The sequence below is a fragment of the Apiotrichum porosum genome (genome assembly GCF_003942205.1).
Source record: "Apiotrichum porosum strain DSM 27194 chromosome Unknown scaffold_1, whole genome shotgun sequence".
Classification (NCBI taxonomy): Eukaryota; Fungi; Basidiomycota; class Tremellomycetes; order Trichosporonales; family Trichosporonaceae; genus Apiotrichum; species Apiotrichum porosum.
Genome location: NW_021167108.1, coordinates 1,028,905 through 1,054,507, shown reverse-complemented (window position 1 = coordinate 1,054,507; position 25,603 = coordinate 1,028,905). Strand labels below are relative to the sequence as shown.

Here is a 25,603-nt window from a genome sequence, read left to right as displayed (position 1 = left end):
AAGCGGGGGGTCGTCATGTTGTGCGGATAATCGTATTTCCGTTCGCCCCAAGCCCGCGTCGTCGTCCGTCAGTTACCGGTGCATTTCTGGGTTTCCCGAGTGTATTAGAGGCCTGGGCACGTCGTTTAATGTGCGTGCAAATGGCCAACAGTCGGCACATGCTGGCCACTGGGGAACCAGTGGCCCTGCCGGCTCTGCGGCCTGCGTGGCCTGTGGCTCATGGCTCGTGCTCGTGGCTCATGGCTCCCATCTCGTGGACCCCCGCGCCTCCGCCTCCAGCCTCAACTCTTCCCCCCTCAAAGCCCATAAACGCCTCTCTCAAGAACGAGACAATACCCGAAAACCTAATTCCAACCTCGCGGGGGAATGCCTGGCGCCGACGCTGGCGCTGACCGTCTCTCCCTCTCCGGCATTTATCCCGGGTTTCCCCCGCGTACTGCCAGTACTGCAGTGTTCAGTGACAGTGTGCTTCCGACCCGACTGGCGCGAGGCGAAATCCTGCCAAGCCCGCCACATTTCCACCACCCACCAGCGTCGCGCCCTTCGGCCTACGCTCGCGCAGGTCAGGCTGACATGGCCAAGACAGCCCACGACGGCCTACAACCCCTACAACCCCTACACCCCCTAACAGCCCTTTGGCCCAAGACACCCCCCGTGGGCTTGCGACTTGCCAGATATAGACGGGGCGCGCGGGGCACAGAGCGCAGTGGCGGTCGCCGCTGAGGGCAGGGAGAGGGAGAGGCCGTAGCGTTGTGCCAGCCGCCCAACCCGGCGGCCAGCGGCGCTAGCCCGCGCGCTGTGATCGCTGGATCGCTGCATGTGGTGTGCCGCTGGCACTGGCGCTGGCGCGCTGGGACAGGCCCTCATGGCCTACTGGCCTAATGGCCCGTCCGTCCGGCGGGGCTCTCGGCCCGGGCCGGGCATGCTCGCCGACAGATATGCGCAAACGTGTACAAAGTGCCACCAGTTGCCACCGGTGTATGTGTATGCGTGATGAAAAAGAACATGACATGCAACACCCGATGGAGGCTATCAAATACTACAATTGTGTTGGGGGGCCCTGCAATGAAAGAGAAAGAGAGAGAGAGGAAAAAGGGAGGGGGTAGAGGGGGGGGGAGCAATGTGTCAAGGTAGAGATCCCAATGACGCGAAATGGGGGCGTGCGCGTGGCACGATCGGCAGCTCGGCAGAGATCAATCAAGACATCAGATCGCCGTCGGTTTCGGTCTCTGGTTTCGCCATTTTACGGCTCACGGCTCGTACCGCGGCAAGAACCGGTGTCCGCTGACGCTGAGGCTGGTGCTGTCTGCGTCGTGGTGCGGGTGGTCTGGGCCCGGTACACTGTGATGCAGGGACACCGCGTCGAGGTCGTGGTCGAGGTCGTGGTCGGCGGTGCCGTGGTCTGCGGCGTGATGCTCGGGATCATGGCCCTGGCCGTCATCGTCGGGCGCGAATGCTGGGGCGGAGGGCACAACCTCGTCGTGCCCGTGCGGCGGCGGCGCCGAGGGCAGCGGTGGGGCGGAAGGTGTGCGGTCGGCGGCGTCGTCGTCGTGGCCGTGCAATGGGGGCGCCGAGGGAACAGACAGCTGGTCATGGCCCGGAGGCGCAGACGGTAGAGGCGACAACGGCGTCATGCCTACACCACCACCACCACCACCACCACCACCGACAGGGCTGCTCGGAGCACTGCTAAAGGTGTACAGGCTTCGCTGCTTGCCCCGCACTGGCGGTGCCGGGATCCCCGTAATGACACGTAGCGACGCGGGAGACTGGGCAGGATGGCTTGGGCCAGCGTCTGCCTCGCCGTCGACGTCGTCTTCGGGCGGGAACACCTCAAAGCCACCAGCATCGACGTGAAAGCTGGGCGCCGACGGACCTCCACTTTCGTCACCGTCACCACCACCACCACCGCCGCCGCCAAAGTCCGCATTGTCCGTCCGCACAACTGGCGGAGCAGATGCTCCCAGCCGTAATCGCTCCAGCTCGCGCTTGTCGTCTGTGGCAATGTGCCGTCGCTCGCGCTCCTGTTCTTCCTCTGGAGGCACGATAATCGGCGACTTTGCGTCTGCACGGTGGGCGATGGCCTGTGCGACCTCTGCATCCTCGGTGGCCGGGGCAGGGTAGAAGCCTGCCGCAGCGACCTTCTCCGGGGAGAGAGCAGATGCGAGAGCCGCAGAAGAGGCAGACGAAGCACCGGCGGCGGCATTGGAACCTGGCGGAACGGAAGGTCCTGCTTGCATGCTGCGAACGGATGCTGGTCGATACGCTGGCGGCATGTGCGGCATGGCAGTCGACGGTCCGCCGGACGCTGCTGTGGGCGATGACGCCGACGCAGCCGGAGGACTCGAGGCTGACGAAGACGTGAGCGACAATGGCGCATCCGACGCCGACGTTGTTTGCGCCAACGTGTCCGATGCACCAGTGTGGTTGTCGCTTCCAGTTGCACTTTCCTCTGTGGACGGTAGAATGCGCGGCGACTGATCACGGGGTGGAGAGTGGTCGTGGGAGTCGACTGACGAAACGGTGGTCGCCAACGAGGCGTCCGAGCGGGTCATGATGGACGAGGTAAGGGAGCTGCGACGACGGAGCAAGTTTGCAGAGGTGTAGGCGCCGCCGTTGGGGGAAGAGTGTTCCTTCAAATCGTCGTTGCCACCGTGCTGGGCTGTCCTGCGTCTCCGCACACCTTTACGCCAAACACGCACTTTGGTGCGCACAATCGTCGTGTTGCCGCCATGGGGCACACTCTTGCTCGTCTTACCCGAGCGGCGTTTGGCCTGGTGCATGCGCTCAATCTCGGCGAGACGCTCGCGGAACAAGCGCTCAGTCTCCTCGTTTGCGTTGCGCATGTCATCCTCGGTGATACCGGCCGCGGCGAGTGCTTTGCGACGAACCCGTGCGTCGTGGCGCTTTTGTCTGCGCAAAGTCTTGCGGCGTTGGATGGTGATGAAAATGATGCCCGCCACGATAATGACGGCAAGAAGAACGGCAGAGGCTGCAATGAGTGGTGTCTTGTACAGCGAGCCGCGTTTGGAAGTGTTGCCCCAGCCGGTAGGGAGAATGGAGGCCACAGCATACGACGCGATGGGTATTGTAATGCTCGCTGAAGTGTCGCCTGTTTCGTCAGAGGCCTGGAGGTTTGTCAGCCACAAAAGGGGAAAACGGAATAGACAGAATGCCACTGTCAAAACTCACTGCTTCTCGGCCATACAAGGACCACGCGCGGTCGACTTTGTACCAATAGCCGTCGGAGGACTGGCTGAGGTAATAGGGCAGGACAGTTTCTGGAAGTGTGATGGCAGGAACTGAAGGAAGAGTGGATGGTGCAACGTATTCGGGCTCGGCGTGTAACCGTCGAGGATCAAGCGTGGGGGCTGGATCGGGGATGGGTGTTGTTGTTGGTGTTGTTATTGAAAACCCGGTGGGTGCTGGCAGTTCAGACAGTGCCGTGTCTCCTGGTTCAGCTCTTGTCACTGGTACCGGACCAGCTGATGCGAGTGGGACGAGTGGGAGAGACAGTGCGAGGGCGGCGGTGAATGCGCCGAATGGCGACAGGCGTCGTCGACGGTTGGGACGCGATACGCTGCTGCTGCCGCGGTCGATGGTGCTGCTGCCGCTCGACGACGACGACGACGACGACGACGACGACAATCTCCGTCGTCGTTGGCTGCTGCCCGGGACAGGTCCGCAAACATCTTGTTCTGACACGGCGTCTACTGCCGGCGCAGCACAAGATGACGGGCCTGCCTCGATGCCATCCTCGCAGAAGTCTGTGATGGGTCCACCAATGTCCCACCGCCAGGGACTGGGCGGCGGGGGGCTGGCTGAAGCGAGTTTCCACCGCTTCATCGCATGTGGTTCGAGGCCGTTTTGCGAGGCGGGCGGGCGGTGAGCCACGCACCGCGGGCCTGCTATATACAGCGACGAGTGAGTGGAGCGCGCTGATGTGTGTCCTGCTGTTGGCCACCTGGTATTTTTAGCCAGGTAGCCGGGTGGTCGTATCGCCTGCGGCGGAAGGGCGTTGCGGCGAAGGACAAATACGGGGCGCGTGCGGCGGCGGCGGCGGCGCTGAGCGAGAAGGACGCTGCGGCGGAGGCGACTCGAGGGGAGGGGTCGAGTGAACAGGCTCAATGGGATGAAGATGAAGATGAGGACGGAAGGTGGGTCGTGGACGTCTGAGGGATACACAGACGGGGACGAACAAAATGCGGCTTAGCGATGAGGAGGAAAGGAGGGGGGGGGAGGATGCGCGCGTGTCGTAAAAGGGGGGGGGGAGGCTGGGCGTGGGTGGGCGTGGATAGCGCGTGCGAGGCGGAGTGGGGTGGATAGCCGACGTGTGTGTGGTGGGAGGTGGTGGGAGAGGACGAGCGAAAGAGAAATGTGAGGAGATGGTGGAAGGAATGGAGAGGCCAGGTTTGTAGAGAGAGAGAGGAGTAATGGGTATGAGAGGAGATGTGGGTGCTGCAAGGCGATGTTCCGTATGGGCTCTGCGGTGTGTGGGCCGTGTGGGTGGGTATACGCTGGGAGACAGGGGGGGGAGAGAGCAGGGAGCGGGCGGGCGGGGCAAGGACGGCGGGGGGGTTCGAACGAAGAGCTCCCGCGTTTTGGGCCCAGGGTGGGTGGGTGTGTGTGTGGGCAGGCTGTCTGAGCACCCGCCAAATTTGATCCCGTCGGAGAGATCCAGCGAGGGAGAGGGAGCGTCCCAACGGCGCCCGGACAATAGCCGCACACACCCTTTCTCTGGATCTCTGGCCTCTGGCCGCCCCCCCCCCCGGGTTCCAGCCGAACACACACACACACACCGTACACACGCCGGACACACACACACCCCCGTCGTCTGTCGGCAGGATGGCCGTCGTCTGGCACCCACCTCCGCCCCTGCGCCCGTGTATTTTTAGCTGGACCCAAGCGCTGGGCCGTGACACCCCCTCTCAGGTCCCCCCCTCTTCCCCCCTCTCCATGTCCGGCAGCTCCGCCGAACGGACACTCTGGCGGCTGCTCTCATGTGTGTTTGCATCTGCATCACACGCGTCCACCCAGGGAGAGGAGATATATAAAAAAACTACGCACATACCCCCCATTGCTGTTCATACGGCAGCACAGAATATAGACCTCTATCCATACCCCCATTGCACAGTCCTCTCCTAATTCTCATTCATTCCTCATGCCCCTTTTCTGCGCTTCGCAGTCGGCCACAGCTGCGCGCTTATATTCTTCGGAGCCGATGAAAAAACCGGCCTGTGGATACTCTTTTTTGCATACAGACCAAGATACATACAGCTTTTTTGCATGTATTTATTTTAATGTTAACCTCCCTTTGCTTCTTTCTATCGTGAGCACAGCCGATGACGTGTGCACACCACGCCGCATCACCAGTGTGCTTGCATTGCATGTGAGCGGCGGGGGCTGCAAAAAAGGCCGGAACAGGCACAGAACCCAGCCCAGGTGGTGGTAACGCCAACAGGTCCCCCACTGGCCACTGGGCCACTTACACCCACGCCAACAGGCCCAACCAGGCCCAACCGGGCACTCAACGCCCCCGCGCACGCCAGCGCTAGCCCCCCGCCCAGTTCGCCCAGTTGAAAAGAAATCTATAAACAACTGCATTTTTGGAGCACGATGCCGGCTAAGGGCGACCCAAATTGGCTTGGCTCAATATCATCAATGCCATTAATACACTCGAGCTCGCTCCGCCCGCTTAGACCGGCGGTGACTGTGGTGGTCGCTCCGGTGGTTGCCCCGGCGGGTCCCCGACGGTCGTCGCCATGTCGTAGCCGAGCGCGCAGCGAATGAGTCATGAGTCAAGAGAGTATTTTTTAAAAAATGAACAACGGGTGTGTGCCGTTGCCTGCGGCGCTCCGGGGCGTGGCTAACGCAAAGAGTGTGAACATACTTGGGGCCGCCGAGGGGCGTGGCCCTCGAGCGCTGGCCAACTCGTCACAGCCTCTTTCAGAACCTCTTTCAGAAATACCATACCCAACATTCCTACCTAGAGACGAGACGTCGTGGAGCTCCCTGCCGAGAGCCCACAGATCCACGGGTCGAACAGAGCGAGCGAAAGGTATCCGTGTATGGAATGACGGACGGGGGGACTGGCGAGGAAGCGCGTTGGGTGTGGGCTCCACAGAACGTCCTGCCCCCCCGTGGGGAATGGTCGGACAGAAAGTGTGCGTGAAGTGAAGCAAGACGGACAACCTTATAGTCTGGAGGCAAACACAAAAGATGTCTCGGTAGCAATGACAGTTTGGGTACATGGGTGTATATGGCAGTCACATGTTGTCCGCTTGTCCGTCATTCCTCGCTGATCGTTTTAGCGCCCCCGTTTCGCTTCCATCTGGCCACCTGGATCGCTTGCGACGCGATCGGCCATGCCACAGTCCGGCTGTCTTCCCTCGGATGCGTCTTCCCTCTCGACCGTCATTGCTTCGTCTTGTCTTCCTCGTCTTCCTCGTCTTCCCCGTAGCCCATTCATGGCTTGTGTCTCTGATCTCTGACCCACTGACCTCACTCCATTCCACGCTCCTCCCTCTGCACACACGCACACGCACTACATTTCTCACAGTTTGACGATGACATCCAGCAAAACGCTAAAACGCATCCACCTCTACCACCACCTTCTTCAAGCTCCGCTGCTGTTCTTTTCTGCTTGCACTCAATCCCTCTTTCCCCCCTCCTTAGGCCTTAGGGCTTGGCCGCGTCCCAGACGTGCACCATAAACTTGCGGTACACCTGGCCCTTTCCAGCGTCGGCAATCTCCTGCACCTCGGCGTCGGTGAGTGGGGGCGCGGTAAAGGCCGCCAGCTGCTCCTTGCGACGCTCCTCGGTGCGCGAGGTGCTACAGTCCATGTCAGCTACACACACCACACACACCACCTCTTGCTCTCCACTCACGTGACGACGGTACCACCGCCAAACTGGCTCGCCCACTTGAGGAGGACCTGGGGCACGGTGAGGCCGTGTGCGGTTGCGATCCGCTCGGCGACCGCGTCGACGGGTCCGCCGCTGGAGCGGAACACGGGGGCGAGCGGGCCAAACGTCTGGATCTTGATGTTGTGCTCCTTCATCAGCTTGGTCAGGCGCTGCACGTTGGGCGCGTGGTACAGGTATGGGTGGAACTCGATCTGGTTGACGGCCGGGACGACGGTCGGGTTGGACGCGAGCACCTCCTGCAGGTCCTCCTCACGGAAGTTGGACACGCCCACGGCCTTGGCCAGGCCGTCGGCCTTGATCTTCTCCATCACCTTCCACTGGTCCGCGAGCGACACCTTGTCGTTGAGCAAGGGGCTGTGGATGAGGTCTGTGGGGTGAGTACGGCGTAGCTGGTAGGTACCTGGTGGTCGTGGATCGACTTACACATGTCAACGTAGTCGACACCGAGCTTGTCCGTTAGTTGCTGGTATCAACATACACCGCTACTCACCTCCTGGAGCATCGTCTCGAGGACGGTACGCGCCTCGTCCACGGCACCAGTGGTCGCCTTGCCCCCTGTTCACACATCAGCCCCACTCGCGCGCTCTTTTTACATTGTGCCACTCCAACTCACACTTGGACAGGAGGTACACGTCCTCGCGCTTGCCCTTCCACTCCTTGAGGGCCGCACCCACACTGGCCGTGTTGGCGTAGACCTCGGCAGTGTCGAGCGAGTCGTACCCATCCGCCAGGGCAGCGAGGACGAGGTCCTTGCTGTCCTTGCCAAACAGCGCCGTGCCGGTGCCTAAAGGGGTAGGTGGTCAGCACTATATACTTTCGCCTGTTGAGAAATAGCCATGCCAAGACCCGAAAACGAGCGGGTTTCCGAGATCTACGCGCGAGCATTCAAGCAGACGGCACAGCAACACCTACCAAAGGCAATGACGGGGATGGTGGTACCGTCGTTGAGGTTGATCCTGGGAACGGCCATGATGCTACGAGGTCTCAGGGCGTGCAAGTGACGAGTGAATGAGCGAATGGCGGGGAGAGATGTAGGGGGAGAGTGAGGAAGAGTGTGGAGGAGTGACATGACTTATCTAGTAGAATACATTACATAGGGCGACCATGGTCACACGGGATCCCGGGACATGGCAACGACCGGAACCAACGGCGTGCTGAATGCCCACATCGGTCCGGAGTGATGACATGGGTGACCAAGACGATGGGCCAAGAGGCCGCATGTCCGTGATCCGCGACCAACCGGTGCCGGTGCCTGCGGCCAAGTGGCGCAAGTGGAGGCCGTGGGCAGCGCTCAACACCGCTGCAAAGGCGCAAAGGTGTGTTCAGGCGACGGTTCTGGTGAACGGGAAAACCGAAACTGATCACTGAAATCGCCGGCGGTCGGGAGGGCGTGCACGCACACTCGCGCATGATCTCATCGCACTCAAGCGCGCCGTGTCCACCTCCAAAACATATCCACAGCGTCAACCTCCACCATGTCCCTTCGAGCAGGCCTCCCGCTCCGCCGTGCACCGCTGCGTGCACTTGGGGCTAGCACCAGCCTCCCGCGCGTCCCCGTTCCCTCTTCGCTCGCTGTGCGCGCTCGCTTGACATCCAGCCCAACCACCACACCCTCCTCCCTCGCCAACGTCCGCTTTGCGTCTTCTTCTTCGTCGTCGTCCTCAGCCGGCGCCGGCGCCGGTGCGGCCGAGCAGCCCCCCATTCCACCCAAGGCTGGCAAGCCGGGTCTGGCTTATCGCGGTGTCAAGATCTCGCATCTTTTCGGTGGGATCGTGTCCCTCGGCCTGCTCATCACCATCTATGGCCTGTACGTACGCTGCGCTTGCGCTCCCCGTGTCACCTGTTTCTCACACCGACCGCAGCCTTGAATGGTACTTTTCGCTGCAGATCTGGCCCGAGCCCATAAAGACGCCGCTGAAGAAGGCGCTCAAGGCGCGCGGGCAGGGCGACTATGACCGCGCCGACGAGTTCTTCCGTGAAGCCGTGACGGCGGCCCAGTCGGTGCCCCCGTCGGCGCTCGACCCGGACCCGTTGCGCAAGCTGTCGGGCATCTACATTACGTGGGCGACGATGCTGGAGGGTAACGGCCAGCCGGTGCGCGCGTTCGTCGCGTACCGCGACGCGCTCGGCCTGTTTGGGCCGTCGCCGCTGGCCAAGGACCGCGCCCCGGCCAACGGGTGGGCCGAGGGCCACGTCCTCGACGACGAGGACCACCTGCGCGCCATTGGCCTGGCGCAGAAACTGGGGCAGATCGCCGTGCGCATGGGCTCGTTCCCCATCCCCCCGCCGTTCCCGCACGCGGCGACGGACAAGCTCAAGAGCTGGGACGGCGCCGGCGAGGCGTACCTGTCCGGAGCGCTCGGTGCCATGCTCCGCCTGGGTCTGGCGGGCCGCGCGCCGCCCACGCCCGAGTCGGGTCCCGTCGTCATTGGCCGCGACGTCAACCTCCCCGAGAAAGAGGGCGACACGGAGGGCCGCGTCAACCGCCGCGGACTCGGCATGACCATGGAGGCCCTCGCAGAGGTGTATGCCCGCCAGGGCCAGTATGCGCTTGCGGGCCAGCTCCTGATCCAGGCCATCAGCACGCTCGTTCCCCCGCAGGACAAGAACCCCAGCGTGGCAGATAGGTGCCAGGCGGCCATGGTGAGTCGGCGGAGCTGACCGGTCCGTACCACACACCCATCGCGCTAACACCTTGTTTCCCCAGCTCATGACCACCGTGTCCTCGCACGCCCTGGAGCCACGCACCCCGCAGGCCGTGCGCGCCTCGCGCTCGTGGTCCCTCCAGTCCCTGCAGTTCATCGACAGCGCCGCCGAGGCTGCCGGGTGGAAGGACGGCTCGGCGCCAGGCGACACCGCCGCGGCAGTGTGTGCCCAGGCGCGCTCGGTGGCAAACTACAACCTCGGCATGCTCGACGAGATGGACGGGAACAAAAAGGACGCGGCGAGGCGGTTCGCCGAGGCCCTCGCGGTCGCGCGCGAGAGCGGGTTCAGCGAGGGGAGGCGCGAGGCCGGCGAGGCGTTGAAGCGCGTCAGGGCGGCGTTGGCCGCTGAGAAGAAGTAAAAAAAGAAGAGTAAAAAGAGCGTAGCGATAGATGTCAACCCCCACTGCTCCCATTTACTTTACTCTGCTCTGCTGTTTCGTGTCGCGCAACGGGGGCTGACCATCCGTGGCATTTGCGATCTATATTAACCAAGAAGCGAGCGAGTCTTATACAAAGGAATGCAGAATGCCACATTTGTCGTACAAAATGGGAGAGGAAGAGTGTGCGCTACACTCTCTACCTACGTGCGCTCGAGGAACCCAACGTCAAACGAGCCCATCGTCCTGCGCGTGGCAGGGTACAGCGCCGACGAGGCGCGCAGCACGGCAATGAGGCTGACACACGCGTCGCGCGAGTACCGCAGGTGCTCGACCTGTCCGCGCGGGCCAAAGCCGGGCAGGTGCTCAAACTCGGCGTCGGCAGAGTACGGCTCGAGGACCTTGAACATGATCTTGGAGGCGCGCAGCGAGTACGTGTCCGGGAGCGAGGTGGAGATGGATGGACGCGGGTGGCGAGAACACGCCTCGTCTCCCTCGCCCTCGCCCTCCAGCGGACTGAGTGGGGGCGGCAGCTGGGCAGGCGGCGAGTTGGGGTTGCGCTGGTACGCGATGCTGACGGACGGGTTGAAGACCCACATGGCAAGGCGGCGGTCGCCCGTCTGCTCGTCGCAAATGATGAAGCGGTGGGACGCGTGTGCCTGTGCCAGCTCGAGCATGTCTGACACGACAAACGTCGAGACGGGGAAGCGGACGGGCTCGACGTCATCCGCACCGGTGCCGCGCAGCAAGGCGATGGACCACTTGGAGAAGCGGACGGTTCCGGCACCAGGCTGCCCGTCCTCTGGACGAACTTTGCCGAGAACTTCTCCACAGGGGCAGGTGACGATACGCCACTGGTCGGGCTGAAGAGGGGGTTAGCTCAAGCCATAAAGTGAGTGATGGGGTTTGGAACTGTCGCTTTCGGATGTAGCCCTCGTCCCGTTACTCTGGGGACGAGGAATTGTTTCCGAGCGCCGCGGGACTGCGACATGTTTGTTGTAGGGCCCTTGTATCGACCATAGGATCTCTCCTGTCCGACCCCAGCCGAAGAGTGAAACTTGCAAGAGCTTCACTCAGCGGCCAGAGTGCGGACCGCCAGTTGGAGTCATGGCGACGGCCTTCTTTGTAGCCCGGGGTGGGGGGGGGAGGTGGGGAGGGGGGGGGGAGGAGATGTTACTCACTTCATTGGACAATTCCGGGACCAGGTGCTGGTCGCAAATGTGACTGCCAGAAACCAGCAGGTAACTGCCGCCGACAAGGACCGTGTCCTGTGAAGGCCAGAATCCATCCTTGGTATGCTTGGCGAGCTGGGCCGTAAAGGCCGGGTCGGCATGGCACATCCACACCTCGAGCATCTCTGCCCAGTGCTCCGACGGCAGGTCCTTGTACTGGACGTTGATCGGGAACTGCGCAACAACGCGATCACACGCTGTGCAGCACAGGCTGCGCGGGGCAATGTCGCGCAGACTGGGGGCCGAGAGCGCGTGCGTGAGCGACGAGTTGAGCGACAGGGTGGAGGTCGCGGTGGGGATGGCAGCGAGCTTGGCCTCGTAGTAGTCGGCGATGGGGGCGACAGACACAGTCTGGCCCATCTTGACTGCAGTGGGGAGAGAGATCAAGACGCGGAGCGTGGGGTCGTCCTTGCTAACGAGGATGGCATCGGTGGGCGACATGACCTCGAGTTGCAGGTCCACGGTCGACGTCGCGTCCAGACCCAGGATCAGGACCTGGACGGCCCGCAGATTCTCTTGGTGCTCGGTCACATAGCTGAGGTTGGCCGCATCAATCTCAAACGAGGGTGGCGGCGGGGGAGTGGGAAGGGGTTTGATGCTAGCCTTGCTAATCTTGCGACCAAGGTGGAGTGTAGGTGGAAGAACAGTCTGTACGAGCTTTTTGAAGCTGTTGGAAGTTGAAAGCTGTGGACTGGATTGATTGAAACGCGTGGAACTCATAATCGAGGAAATAGAGTTCCGCCGGGAATTAGCCGGCGGAATAGGAAAGTCCTCAGGGAATATAAACCCGCCAGGTGTCCGCGGGGTGCGGGGCGAACGCGACGCACGAGACGCTCGCGACGTGACTGATCCACCGCCGCCGAGCCGCAAGCTGGTCACAGACTCGTTGTTTTGCATGCGGGAAGCCCACAGGCCGTCTGCGACAGTCTCCGTGATGATGGGTGGGCTGGGCATGGGCTCACTCGTGAAAAGAGTGGCGAAGTCGACCATGTCCGCCTCATCGTCAAACGTCGTGGTCACAAGAGGCAGCGGTGGACGGACAAACTCTTGGTTGCTCATACGGCCAGCTCCAGCCGCCTTTGAGAGAGCGCTGTACAGGTCCTTCTCAGAGGCTTGGAATGACAAGGACCTCGGAAGTGAACTCGGCGAGCCGGTAGCCGATTTAGGTGACCTCTTTAAAATGGACACTGGCTGCGTCGTGTCCTCCATAATACCGTACAGAGGGGTCACGGGAAGTGACCTCTGTGAAGCACCGCCAGAGGACGAAGACGACAGGTTCACCTCGTCAAACATGCCCAGCAAGGGGCTGCGGCTTTCACCCGAGTTGGAGAGTCGACGCAGAGACGAGCTCCTTGGGGGTGGAGAGCTGGTTGGAACGCTCACTTTCAGGGGAGACGGCTCAACGCTCCGCACCGCCAATTTTGGACTGTGGAAGCTGCCGTCATGACTCAGAGTCGGGCTGCTGGGCATGGAGACGCTTCCGTTGGCAGCGGGAGGTAGTTCCCGGCTGAGAAAGTCGTTTCTCGACGAACTCGGGCTGAGAGATCGAGCCCGGTCGGACTCGCTGTCACGGAGGGGACTGCGCGATCGCGTGTCAATGGCCGCATCGTCGTCAAAGACATGTTTGTGACGGCTCCTCCTCCCATCGAGCATCTGCTCGAGGGTAATCGGAAAGTCTTGCCCCGTGAGGCGAGACGCCTTTGAGCGGTCGACCACGTCGTCTACGAACGACTGGCGCCCCTTGGATCCTCCTGCTTTGGGAGCTTTGATCGAAAGCGGGCAGTCTTGCCCCGTCAGCCGGCTGGCCTCTGAACGATCAATGACACCGTCAATGAAGGATTGGCGCTGAACCATTAGCTCATGAACTTTGCCCCTGTTGCCCTCACCTGCTCTACCATTGTCCGCAATGGCCTCTCCTGGTCACCCATACGCGAATTCGAAGACTGCTCCACAATGCGAATGAGCATGTCAGCCTCTAGGGCACGTCGCTCCGGCGTGTCGTCCATGTAAAGGTCGTCATCAAGGTTGATCTCGCGCGCCGGCTGCTTCTCTTTCTGACGGTCGCTCATCTCGATGCGCTGACCGTCCAGAATGATGGAGCGGGACGAATTGACACGGTCCATCTTGTCCCACAGGTCCTCGAGCTCCAGCATGCGTTCACGCTCATTCTGGGGTTGGCTCAGGTGTGAGGTGGAATCGAGCCGCCGCCGGCGGCTTGGTCCCGCCCGCAGTTCAACCCGCTGGTTTTGGAGCTGTGGCGCAATGGCTTGAAGCCGTTCGATGGCGTGGGTAACCGTGTCAAGGTCGTTGAGAATGCCCGTCATCATCCCGTGCATCATGGGCGAAATGTCCTTGCCGTCCTCGGCTAGGCGACTTTTGGCATCGTCAGACGTCTTGGACTTGGCGCCCGTATCGTTGGACTCGGAAACGACCATCTCGTCGTGCTCGTGGTCCGTGTATGCGGGCAGAGACTGCAGAGACTGACAGTCTGAAGCAAGCGAGTTCACACTCTGGCGGTAAGCTGGTGGCGACACTGCCAAAGTCTGCTGGCTTTGCCGGTCCCGCTCAGTCCTTTCTCGCACAAGCTGCACGACGTTGTCGATGAGGGACTGAACTCGCGCCCACGTAAGCTCTTCGTGGACGGTCCGGCGAGCTTCTTGGGGGCTGCGAGGTTGAGAGCGCAACGCTGCAGTGTTGGTAGAGGAGGAAAGAACGTGATCAAGGCGGAAGAATGGAGAGGTCTCCCTGTCGAATGGAGCAATTGGAGCCGACTTGGTCGAGGAAGTGTGGTATGCCTCGAGATCGTAGGAGGCCTCCAGGAGGTCACTCACGGCGGCAGCAAGCGGTCGGTCCTGCTCGCTGAGTTGGGCGCCGGCGTTGTGGGGGAGAAGGATGGCAAGAGTCTCTGCGCAGGCTCGTTGGATTCCGACTAGGTTGAAGTCGCCCATGTCCTCGGCCTGGTCGAGTAAGCAAAAAGGAAACACAGCACACGAAAAAGGCCAAGGAAGAGGCCTAGGTGGGAGAGGTGTGGGGACGAGCACTCACATCATGGAGACATATTGTTGCCTGGTCTGAGTGATCGGCCTCTGCCTCCAACTCGGCATCCTCTTCATTGACGCCTTGTTCTTCATCTTGACGTTCATGTCGCAGGTAATCAAGTGGGAACGGTGCTGGAGGCGGCGGGAGTACGGGGATGGCATCGAGCTCGTGGTATGCGGGTGCGATGGACGCAGTCTCAGACGCGGGAGTCGAGGGCCTGACTGCCTCCATCTCCATTTCGGAAGCGCGGAACGAACGACGGGAGAGGTGCGGGGGGGAGAAGAGATGTTGACAACTTTGCAGACGAGGTCCAGGATTTGTGTGTGTACAAGACAACGGGACTGGAAGGTGCCCGCCTGCTCGGGTCAGAAGGATACGGCGGTACGGCGGCGGCGCGCACGGGCGCGCAGTGCGGGAGGACGAGGGAATACGTCGAGGGAACGGCGCAACACGGGCCTGATGCGCCGAAACCCCACCTCTGCGGTCGAGGGAAAGCAGATGCGAGTTGGTGGGTGTAGCGACGACGGAGGCAGAAAAGTGTGTAATGTGTGTGTATATGTATGATGGTGAGGACGTGTGTTGATGGTGTGTAGAGGATGCAGACTTCAATAAGAGTTGTGATCGCATCACAATAACGGGCACACAGGGAAGGCACCGCGCGGTATCGGCGGCGGCGGCGGCGGCAAAGGGGCCCGCCAGTGGGCCAGGGCGGACGCATGGCCGGCTGCTGGTGAGGCGTGGCGGACCCCGTCTGACAACGGGGTCCAACGGTCCGGTGCTGCGTCGCCTCTGCACGGGCGGCTTGGGCAGCAAGCACAGATCACCAGCAAAGAGGGTCGTGCGCGCGCTGGTATGCGTGCACGTTTTGAGGCACACAAGCGCGTTACAGTGACTAGTACCTGGTGCCAGATCATCGTCAACATGGACGAAGACTAACGGATTTGCTTGGCGACACAAACGACACATACCACCCAGCATTTGTGGACAATGAGAACAGGCCCCTCCCTCTCTCTTTGAAACCGATGGTTGCGTAACCCGCAAGCCATGCAAGCCACACATCGGGCGGCGTGGTTTCGGCAAAAGCATAGAGCAACATCTACATCTCTTCAGACGTTTCCTTTCCCGTCTCCGCACGGTTCCAACAAGACTTTGACATCAGCCTGCTTACGCGCTCGTCACTCGGACGGTTCAAGTCCAGGTGACCGAAGCCGGCGAGTCAGAGGCCATGTTAATGCTTGTCCATGCATCCATGTATGGCGCGTTGAACGTAATTGAAGGAACCCGCATTCAACTGCGGTTCCGCGGCAAGAGACGCGCTGCCTTCCTCCGCAGCTCTCCCCGCCAAAAAAGCCTTCAATAAAGATGTTGCCTCAAACACACTTCCTCATTTCTCAGTCACGTTTGATGCTACAGATATGGGAACAAGACCATTGGATAGCCCTAATATAAATACACGACCTGATGGACTGTATGCATTCAGAGGAGGAACGCAGCATGCTCCTGCAACCAAGGAGCACTCGACGCCACGACTACCGTACTACCGAACCACACTGGTGCGTGCTTACTAGCCCCTGCGACGCATAGGCCCTGCAACTCATGGCCCCTGTCAACTCATGGAATCATGGTGCCCCTCGCTACTCTTCCCCTCGGTCCGTTCAACTGAGATAACATCTTTCATTCCTTTCATTCCTGACCCATCGTACACTACTGCGACACCACCCTGCCCACAAGACTAGGGCATAGCTCCAAAGCGTTTTGAGTGCGCCACTCCTACGGAATGGACTTGAACACCACACTAAACTCAGTGTGCTTGGGCAGCAGCTGGTGCTGGGGGAGAACACCAGGGCCGCACGCCAGCGTTCCAACGCCGTTGTGACCCACATCGAGGTCAAGCCAAACGTTTGGTCCTGGGACAAGGTCGATCGTGTGACGCGCAGCATAGAGCTGCTCGGTGGTCCACCTGCGAGCAGTGAGGGCAAACACGCCGCCCTCGCCACGCACACTCAGTCCAGAGCCGTCCGAGCCAGTGACGTGGGCCCAGCGGACGTCCATCCTAGATCCGTTCTCTTGCGGGAACACGTACGGCGTCTGCATGTCGTCGATGCTCAGCGCATACTTGCCGACCTTGGCAGCACGACACGTGTCCGGGTACGCCTCGCCGGGGCCCGCGCCGTACCATTCGACATTGGCCAGGGACTTGGGAAGACCCAAAGTGACGCCGAGGCGGGGGAGCACGAGGCCGGACCAGTCGCCCTCGGGGTCCACAGTCAGGTCGAGGCGGAGACCGTGGGGACCAGCGGTCCAGCGGTAGGTCGTGGCGAGGGTGCGGTCGTGTGAAGCGGCGGCAACCCGCGTAGAGACCACGACGGCGTCTTCCGTGACCTCCACGGCCTCGGGTTCGTGGTGCAGGCGGTTGAAGCCCTCACGGCGCCACGCTCCGCCGGGGGTCAGGTCCACAAAGCGCTCGTCGTAGCGCCAGTCATTGTCCGTCTCGGCGCGGTACACCTGGAGCTGAGCACCATCAGTGACGGCAAGGTCGCCGATGGACAGGAGCGTGCCGTTGGGGGAGAAGGTGGCGGGGCCGAGGGTGATCTTGTCCTCGGTGACGATGGGGGACGTACCAGTCGAGGTGGCGGAGACTGCGACTGCCTTAGCAGCGGCAAACTGGCCCCAGGCAACCTCGTGACCGGCGTCGGCCCAGAGGGTCGGCTTGGCGAGAGTGGCAGAGACGACCCAGAACGACTCCTCACTCGCGTCCGCGGCAGGCTGAGCAGACGGCACCGGGACAGTAACGGTCTCGCCAGCGGCCACGTGCGGTACCTCGAGCTTGCCCTCCGCGACGACCTTGCCGCCAGTCTCGAGACGCCAGGTGAAGGAGTAAGCCGACAGGTCGGCAAAGTCGTTGCGGTTGCGAATGGTAATCTTACCCTCCGCCTCGCTGGTGATCACCACGGGCTCGATGACCTTGGCGTACTCGATCAGACCGGGGCTAGGCTTGCGGTCCGGGAAGACGAGACCGTCACAGCAAAAGTTGGCATCGTGGATCTCCTCGCCGAAATCGCCACCATATGCGTAGTATGTCTGGCCGTTTTCGCGTTTGGGCATGCCGTGGTCAATCCATTCCCACACAAAGCCGCCTTGGGTACGAGGGTGCTTTTCAAAGAGCTCCATGTACTCGGTGAGACCGCCGGGACCGTTGCCCATGGCATGAGCATACTCGCAGAGGAAGTACGGAGCATCACGGTGGCGTTGCGAAACCTTGAGGTCGGCTCTGTCGGTCTCGATGTCCTTGCCGATCGCCTCCACGGCCTGGTGGTCGAGGTACATCTCCGAGTAGATGTCGACGTACTTTGTCTCGAGGTCGCGCTCGTAATGGATAGGGCGCGAGGTGTCGCGGTCACGGATCCACTGGGTCATGGCACCAATGTTACAGCCCATGCCGGCCTCATTGCCCAGACTCCAGATGACAATCGACGGGTGATTCTTGTCACGTTCCACCATACGCTCGGTACGGTTCACCAGCGCGGCCTCCCAGTCCGGGTCGTCGATAGGGTTGTTGTTCCACTTGGGGGTGCAGAGCTCAAACCCGTGGCTTTCCATGTCGCCCTCGTCGACAACCCACAGTCCGTACAGGTCGCACAGGTCCAAGAAATGGGGGTGCGGCGGGTAATGGGACGTGCGGACGGCGTTGATGTTGTGACGCTTCATGAGGAGCACATCGGCGAGCATTGTCTCGTTATCCAGAGCACGTCCGTGGTCTGGGTGGAATTCGTGACGGTTGACACCGCGGAACAGGACACGGCGGCCGTTGACCTTGATCACCTTGTCCTCGATGACAACAGTGCGGAATCCAATCTTGAGGGGAACGCGTTCGCCAGAGGTAACCAGCTCACCCTCGTAGAGACGTGGCACCTCGGCGCTCCATGGCTCAACTGGAAGGGTGATGCTCTCACCAGTGGCCATGTCAATACCCAGCTCGGGGACGAGCACGCGACCAGCGGGGTCGCAGTCCACCTTGAGGGTGCCCGCGCCGCTGACGTGGTCATATGACTGGTGGACAAAGTGATCCTTGACTGAGCCGACGGGGCGGTGGATGACAGTCACGTCACGGAAAATGCCCGGAAGCCACCACTGGTCTTGGTCCTCAATGTAGGTCGCCGCCGACCACTGGTGGACACGCACAGCAAGGACGTTGTGCGGGGCCAGGGTCTTGGTAATGTCGAATTCGACAGGCAGGCGCGAACCTGACGACGTGCCTAGCAGCACACCGTTCAGCCAGACCTTACACCACGACTCGACGCCGTCAAACCGAAGGACAGTCTTAAAGAGTCAGCAACTAGCCATCTCCTGCAGTAGAGAGACTCACGGAGCCCTCCTTGGACCACGACCCAAGGTCAAATTCGTAGCGGTAGTCACCGGTGGGGTTCTCCGCCGGGACGTAAGGCGCGTCAACAGGGAATGGAAACTTGATGTTCTGGTAAGCCGGCAGGCCATACTTGCCGTCTTGGAGATTCCAGTGCGAGGGCACGGGGATCTTGTCCCATGACTTGTCGTCAAAGGTCGACGCAGCAAACGCGTCCGAGACGGCAGCAGTGGCACTGAGCCTGAACTTCCAGTTGTCGTTGAGCAAGACGCGAACAGCGTCTGACTCCTGCCATGCTCGTGGCGGCAGCGCTCCTGTCCACGGTTGAAGAGTCTCGTGCTCGAGGGGCTGACGGCGAGGCATGTCGTGTGATGATACTGGGGGAAAGAGAAGTTGGAAGCTGCCTTGTCATTAACGTTCGTGCCCCGCCTCCGGAACGGGGCCGGGATGTACCCCGGATGCGGCGAGACCCGCTGACGCCAACGATAAGTCTAAATCGGCGTGGTGGCCGGTGTGCCGCGCTCGGCACGACCGGACGCGAGCTGTGGAGAGTGGGCTGCGGAGTACGTACATCCGGGTCCCTAGCCCCATGGGCGATGACTACTTGGCACTACTATGTGGTACCATGTGCTGGCGAACGGGAATGCGAGGAGCGACAGAATGTCAACGAACGGGAATTTTCTGAGAGCGAACGGGAATTTCTGATGGAGCACGCTTTATAGATGTGTCAATCGCGTGTCCCAGCAAACTTTGCGAGGCACCATGCGGCGCCTATGCCGGACTGTGTGCCACTAACAACACGGGTTCACCTTTAGTGCAACCCTCAGTACCTCAGCCAGCGCGTGTATGTGCATGGCCGGAACATGGACAATCACGGAACAACTCGTTCGCGGCCCAGGCGCCGCCATGCTAAGGACATGTTTGCAATGTCTTAGACGTTGGAGCGCCTCCCCGCCCCCGCGGGACCCGGTGGAGACAGGGAGCGAGCCAGCGAGCCCCTCGACAATCTATCTAATCTCCTGGCTAAGCAAACAGACGAGACTAAGGGATTGCCAACGTCGTCGCCAAGTCCGCCCGCTGACATGCCGGTACACAAATCAAGCTCCAGGCTACCTACTCTTCCGAGACTCTGTTGGTACAAACATAAAAGGCGGTCGTGAATCCATCTCTCTTTCCCTGTCAACGCCCAACACAACGCAACATGTCCACCTACGACAAGCCCATCGAGGGTGCCGACGCCTTCGTCGAGAACCACCAAGACGAGAAGTCCGACCGCCATTATGTCGAACCTAAGAACAAGAAGATGAACGTAAGTCTCATTGCGTAACAACATGGTGTTGACAGTTAGACGGAGCTTGCCATTGCCCTCGAGAACACCCACTACAACAAGTGGTCCAAGGACAGCATGATTCTCTACCGTGAGTCTCGCCAGCTCTCGTCCTCAAGAGACTGTTGATTCTACGTCAAGTGTGCTGACTCAAAATTCAGTTGGTGTTTTCGTGGCCTTCTGCTCGTCATACGCCTCGGGATACGATGGTTCGCTCATGACCGCTCTCATTGCCGTGAGTCAGTGCCACTTGGAATTTGACTGACCTGTCAGATGAAGCCCTTCCAGGAGAAGTTCCACCCCGGCACCGGTGGCACGCACGGTAACGGTGGTAAGGTTGGAGCCATTATGGCTACTTTCAACGCCGGATCCTGCATTGGTGCCCCCGTCAACACCTACGTTATGGACCGCTTCGGTCGTCGTCCCGCACAGGCCGCCGGCGCCCTGCTTATCGTTCTTGGCACCATTCTCACCACCACCTCGCACCACCTTGCCCAGTTCATCGTGGGCCGCTTCTTCCTTGGTATGGGCTCTGCCTTTGCCCAGTCTGCCCCGGCCTACTCGATGGAGATTGCCCGTCCTCAGTGGCGTGGTCGTTGCGCGGCTATTTACAACTGCGGCTGGTACGCCGGTGCCATCCCGGCTGCTGCCATCACCTGTGAGTCACGTTGCGATATGCCGTTCATTCACAAACTGACATTCAAAAAGTCGGAACCAACTACATGAAGACCGACTTGGCCTGGCAGCTGCCCCTCATCTTCCAGTGCTTTACTTCAGTCATTATCTGCGCCTTCATCTTTGTCATCCCCGAAAGCCCCCGTTTCCTCATGTCGAGGGGACGCGAGGAGGAGGCGCACGCCTTCCTCACCCGCTTCCACGGTGGCGGCGACCCGAACGCTCCCATTGTCAAGCTCGAGCTCGAGGAGATGCGCAACAGCTACCAGGAGAACAAGATGGAGGCTTGGTATGACTACAGCCCTCTTGTAGCCACCCACTCTGGTCGCTGGAGGCTTCTTCAGGTAAGCTGAAGCTCGGTCAACAGTATCAGCTAACATTCTTAGGTTATTCTCATGGGTATCTTTGGCCAGTTCTCCGGCAACGGTCTCGCATACTACATCACCATTGTCTTTGGGCAGCTCGGTATCACGTCGGTCGAGTCGCAGCTCGGTTACAACATCCTCTACTCGTGTGTCTGTGCCATCGGTGCCATCACCGGTGCGTCCCTCACCGACACCATGGGTCGCCGCAAGGTCCTCGTCGTTGGTCCTGCCGTCATGTCTGGCCTCCTGTCCATCTACATTGGCCTCAACTCTATCATCGCCAAGCACGTGCAACCCGACGGTTCTACCGACCTTTCTCCGAGCCTCGCTCAGGGCGCACTCGCGATCTACATGCTTTTCGGTGCCACCATCGCTTTCGTCTACACACCTCTCCAGTCGGTTCTCCCCGTCGAAGCGCTCTCAAACAACATGCGTGCAAAGGGCCTGACGGTCTACACCTTTACCATGACGGCCATGGGGTTCATTAATATGTTCTTGGGACCCGTGGCCTTGTTCAGCATTGGGTACAAGTACATCATCGTGTTCGCCGTGATCGACGCCCTCGAGTCGGTGATTTGGTACTTCTGCTGCGTCGAGTCCTGCGGCCGTACCCTCGAGGAGATGGACTACATCTACGACCAGCCGAACCCCCCCAACGCGTCCAAGAAGCACTACTAGGTTGGTTGGGATTGTAGGGTACCAAGAGCGACCGAATCATCAACAGGAGGATGAACATGGAGGAGGGACGTGGTGGACGAGGACATGCCTTTTGTCCTAAGAAATCAGGTATTCGTCGGGAAATGTAATCGGAAATGTATTCTGTTAATTTATACGAGCATCGAGCATCTTTGGTTGCCATGCAGGCATGCATGGAGCGTGACGGACGGTCTTACAGCTTTAAAAAATATTGAAATTCCGACACAAATCGATTGGGTGAGTGTGGCGGGTGGAGCGCGGAGGCGCGGAATCAATTTCCACTCACTGGTGGCCATACCGTTCGTTGCCTTTGGCCTTTGGCCCATGCTGGGGCGCAGTGCATAGTACGCGCAGTATACGCGCGCGCCGAAGACAGCGCGAGGCCGCCGAGCTCATGCGTTTATGTGATTGTTATCCATCCACGACCATCCACTAATCTGCTGCACTGCCAAACGTTCCTCCTTTCCCCCTCCCGTTTATTCAACATCCACGTCAGTGGCATCCCGCCTCTTGGCCGGCGAACACCGGCTGTGGGAGCCCTCACAGCCGCCCTCATCTCCTCCGAACACCCCTCCCCGTCTGGGCTTTGCCTCATCTTCAACCGAGCCTTCTGTATCGCCTGTTCTCGGCTCAGTGCCAATTTCTCCCCGACTCTGCGCACTCCTCATGCCCGATTCAAGCATGAACCCCTTTGAGGGATCGCCCTTGGAGCTGATCCAAGGTGCATAATTCATCGCACCTCTCGTCGACTCGACGCCGAGGAACCAAAAACCAGCGCTGTTCTCCAACGCTCAATACCTCCAGACGACGTTCACCGTCCTTGGTTTACTGGTGCGGCTGCTGGCATGGCCATCAACAAGCGCAGTAACCAGTGCCGAGCGCTTGTCAAGTTTGTCGACCAGAAGCTGCGTCCAGCATATAGCAACTGGACCAACAACGGCGTCCCAATTCCCCTCGGTACCAAGGGCAAAAAGGACTGCGTCAGCCTGTGGAATGGCATCGTGAGTGACAACACCAGCACCCGCCCGCTAACAAACAACAGTGGCAACAGGTGGAACTCGGCATCATAAACCATCTTGCCATGAACCCCGAGTTGGTCAACGGCCCCCCCATTCCCATGGCCACCGAGCTCAGCAAGCTCGTTCACGTGATCGGCGGCGTGCAGTTCACATACACGTTCACCTCCGCCATCACCCACCTTCCGCGCTGGAAGAATGTCCGTACCTTTTGAATACCACGAGGTCCTATAACAACGCTGACCTGACACAGACGCTGCTGGCGCGCGGCGTGTTTGTGCCACTGGACTCGGGCATTCACGGGTTCGATTTTTGGGCGTCTCCACTCGCGACCCCAACGTCACGGACTACAATGCCGAGTCGCAATACAGCCTGGTGCTCCCCAATGCCCAGAGACTGTGCGTGACGGCCATTCTCAGTGGCCTCGAGATCGTCTCCGCCCCCTTCGCCTCCTGTGTGGCCCTCGCATCGGGTGTGGTGTTGTCGCGTACAACCGCCACCATGATGGCCCGTGTCTTGATACAACCGCCACCATGATGGCCAGTGTCTTGACTGCCGCACAAGAGCAGATCAACAGCGGCGCAGAGCTCCAGACCCTGCACGACCTCGTCCACATGCTCCCCGACAATTTCGAAGCATCTGGCGACACCGGTAAGGGCAGCAAAGGAAAGGGCAATGGCGGTTGCAAAGACAAGAAGAACCAAAAAGGGGTCACCAAGTGGCTACAGGCGTGGGAGAAGGATCTTGTGAGTTTCGCTCCGTCCTACAAGGCTAACGCAAGACTCCTATCCCACAAGAACTTCCTGCCAAGGTGGAAGCCGTTACCGGCAATGCGCTCTTCTCGCGTCTTGAGGACATGGGCCCCACCAACCTTACCAACATGGTGCTCCTGGCCAAGGGGCTACGAGTTACCCACCTTGAGACCATGTGTGAGGAAGAGAAGGCCATATTCGTCACCAGCCTGCAGGTCGACCTGAACACTTGGCGTGGACGCATACACAAAGATGGTTGCGTCGTGAGTAATCAACATTCGAGACTTGTCTGACATTGTCAGCGCCAAGGTTGTCACTTCGAGACCACGGAGCTGCTGGCTGAAGATGCCCTTCCTTCTCCGTGGTCAGAGCACGGTGGCAAGGTCATGTGCTTTGCGCACTTTCAGGAGGCGGTAATCGCCAAAAAGTACGTCCCTCTCTTCGCAACCATGTTATTGACAACTAGCCTCGTCCCCGATTTCAGCTGGTACCTCCATGTGCTCACCACGTCTCCAACAGCCCTTGGTACAGGTGCCACCTTGGAGAACCTCGGAGGTACATTCTTGCGTTGCTGGGGCCCCTTCTGTTCCAACGAGCACCGGCAATGTACCGCCTCCAAGGCGTCCGGCAGTCTGACGGGTAAGTCTGAATCTGGCTGGCTGACCCCTTGCATTTGAGCTCCGCTAAATCCCAGTACATTCTTTGTCTCGTGCAGAATATGTACAGCCGGAATCAACAAGCACATCCAGGTGCAGGTGGCCAAGATTCAAGCCTTGGCTACGGCGCGCCGTGTACTTGTCACCGAACTGCCAGCCGAGGAAAGGGTAGGTTTGCCCTTGGCACCTGTGCTGACATACTTAGCACATCTTCACTGCGGATAAATCGGATGCGTTGGTGCAGGCTCCCTGTGGCGACCGCCACGTTGGCCAATTCGGCTGCCGCCGTTTCGTTGGGTGGGTTGACCTCGATGCTCTCGGCTACCATGTTAGGTTCTCCGCTGACAATGAAGCACGCACGACAAGTCAACCATGTTCGTCGTCCATAACAGGACTGGCCAGCCAATTTGCTCACCGTGCGCCTCCTACCTTCCCGGCGCGATCCGTACAATGGACGCGTTCGTTGGGAAAACTCAAAACAAAGAACGCGCGGCAATTGTCAACGCGTTGGTCACGGTGAGTAATCTACCATTCTTGATGACTCCGCTGACACCCAAAAGGCTGTCAAGAGCATCCGCACAGACGCATAACAAGTTCTGGGACAGTAGGAGATCAGGTATTCGTCGAGAAACTTGGAATACGGGAATGGATCCTGTTGAACTTACACGGACGTTTGATCAAAATGCATGTATGCCTGCTGTGTGAGGACGGTTACAGTCGTCACGGTCGCAAGGGCGGCTCACCAAGCGAAGGTGAAGCTCGTTCGTTAACTAGGACTTCGAGCTCCACCAACGTCTGCTCGTCATGGGGGCCCGTCTCCCAACCATCAACGGCGGTAAAACCAGCACCTCGCCGTCACAAATCTCCGCCAACTCATCAGACCTCCTGGGCATGTCGGAGACCAAAAGGAACAACCTTCAGATGCTCAAGAGCACCTGTGCGTACACCGTAAGGGAGTCGAACCCCTGCCGCGTCGAGCTTGCACATGGCAACGACGCATGATACCGTTTCACCAACGGTGTTGTGATGGTGAGGAAAGGCCCATAATCGGCGCGCGCGGAGGTCACTTCAAGGACCTGTTTGACGGCGTCCACAAGGGTTACCTGGTTCATTTTGATATATCTGGCATGGCTGGATGCTTGGGTGTCTTTAGGAAGTGAAAGCAGGTATGCATGTGCTTGCTGCGGCCTGCTGGACCATTTTGACGATTTTCTTGAGCTTTTCGGAGCAACATGAAAGACGTCCTTGATAGCCGCCTCGTGGAGCTTCTTATGGCCAAGGAAACCCTGGGCCGAGGCCACCTCCTCTTCCGGCCTAGTTGCTGCCACCGACGATTCCCGATGATGGGATCGATATAAGAACTTGTTCAGTTGCATGTGTTGTGCTTCCTATGAACGCCATGACTCTCCCGGCTACCAGCTTGCAGTTTGCTGCTGGTGACTTTGGAACAACATCCGACGGCGCAGACACTAC

At 60.0% G+C, this 25,603-nt stretch overlaps 8 protein-coding genes and 1 non-coding gene across 9 annotated transcripts; 4 read left to right on the top strand and 5 right to left on the bottom strand.

Moving 5' to 3' along the window:
* Positions 1-1,250: 1,250 nt before the first annotated feature.
* Positions 1,251-3,846, bottom strand: EHS24_000356 (uncharacterized protein; the record flags this gene model as incomplete). The annotated part of the gene is made up of 3 exons (XM_028616189.1): positions 1,251-3,128; positions 3,193-3,586; positions 3,704-3,846. 3 exons carry the CDS (start codon positions 3,844-3,846, stop codon positions 1,251-1,253), a joined length of 2,415 nt encoding a protein of 804 aa, XP_028480046.1.
* Positions 3,847-6,678: 2,832 nt separating this feature from the next.
* On the bottom strand, positions 6,679-7,897 carry EHS24_000355 (uncharacterized protein; the record flags this gene model as incomplete). Its single annotated transcript, XM_028616188.1, has 6 exons — positions 6,679-6,832; positions 6,889-7,294; positions 7,351-7,375; positions 7,418-7,482; positions 7,541-7,711; positions 7,840-7,897. 6 exons carry the CDS (start codon positions 7,895-7,897, stop codon positions 6,679-6,681), a joined length of 879 nt encoding a protein of 292 aa, XP_028480045.1.
* Positions 7,898-8,402: 505 nt separating this feature from the next.
* On the top strand, positions 8,403-9,991 carry EHS24_000354 (uncharacterized protein; the record flags this gene model as incomplete). Its single annotated transcript, XM_028616187.1, has 3 exons — positions 8,403-8,734; positions 8,790-9,570; positions 9,635-9,991. 3 exons carry the CDS (start codon positions 8,403-8,405, stop codon positions 9,989-9,991), a joined length of 1,470 nt encoding a protein of 489 aa, XP_028480044.1.
* Positions 9,992-10,212: 221 nt separating this feature from the next.
* On the bottom strand, positions 10,213-14,517 carry EHS24_000353 (uncharacterized protein; the record flags this gene model as incomplete). Its single annotated transcript, XM_028616186.1, has 4 exons — positions 10,213-10,872; positions 11,191-13,086; positions 13,128-14,198; positions 14,287-14,517. The coding sequence occupies 4 exons, from the start codon at positions 14,515-14,517 to the stop codon at positions 10,213-10,215; spliced, it is 3,858 nt and encodes a 1,285-aa protein (XP_028480043.1).
* Positions 14,518-16,050: 1,533 nt separating this feature from the next.
* Positions 16,051-19,006, bottom strand: LAC4 (Beta-galactosidase (Lactase); the record flags this gene model as incomplete). The annotated part of the gene is made up of 2 exons (XM_028616185.1): positions 16,051-18,600; positions 18,647-19,006. The coding sequence occupies 2 exons, from the start codon at positions 19,004-19,006 to the stop codon at positions 16,051-16,053; spliced, it is 2,910 nt and encodes a 969-aa protein (XP_028480042.1).
* Positions 19,007-19,844: 838 nt separating this feature from the next.
* EHS24_000351 (uncharacterized protein) lies at positions 19,845-21,688 on the top strand (the record flags this gene model as incomplete). The annotated part of the gene is made up of 6 exons (XM_028616184.1): positions 19,845-19,952; positions 19,992-20,061; positions 20,132-20,205; positions 20,244-20,628; positions 20,679-20,989; positions 21,032-21,688. The coding sequence occupies 6 exons, from the start codon at positions 19,845-19,847 to the stop codon at positions 21,686-21,688; spliced, it is 1,605 nt and encodes a 534-aa protein (XP_028480041.1).
* Positions 21,689-22,372: 684 nt separating this feature from the next.
* On the top strand, positions 22,373-22,937 carry EHS24_000350 (uncharacterized protein; the record flags this gene model as incomplete). Its single annotated transcript, XM_028616183.1, has 3 exons — positions 22,373-22,427; positions 22,511-22,707; positions 22,749-22,937. 3 exons carry the CDS (start codon positions 22,373-22,375, stop codon positions 22,935-22,937), a joined length of 441 nt encoding a protein of 146 aa, XP_028480040.1.
* A 318-nt stretch (positions 22,938-23,255) lies between these two features.
* On the top strand, positions 23,256-24,720 carry EHS24_000349 (uncharacterized protein; the record flags this gene model as incomplete). The annotated part of the gene is made up of 7 exons (XM_028616182.1): positions 23,256-23,468; positions 23,504-23,737; positions 23,777-24,113; positions 24,201-24,298; positions 24,336-24,427; positions 24,484-24,646; positions 24,691-24,720. 7 exons carry the CDS (start codon positions 23,256-23,258, stop codon positions 24,718-24,720), a joined length of 1,167 nt encoding a protein of 388 aa, XP_028480039.1.
* Positions 24,721-25,072: 352 nt separating this feature from the next.
* EHS24_000348 lies at positions 25,073-25,152 on the bottom strand. The gene has a single exon. It is a non-coding gene; the product is annotated as a tRNA-Gly (tRNA).
* Between the last annotated feature and the right edge of the window lie 451 nt (positions 25,153-25,603).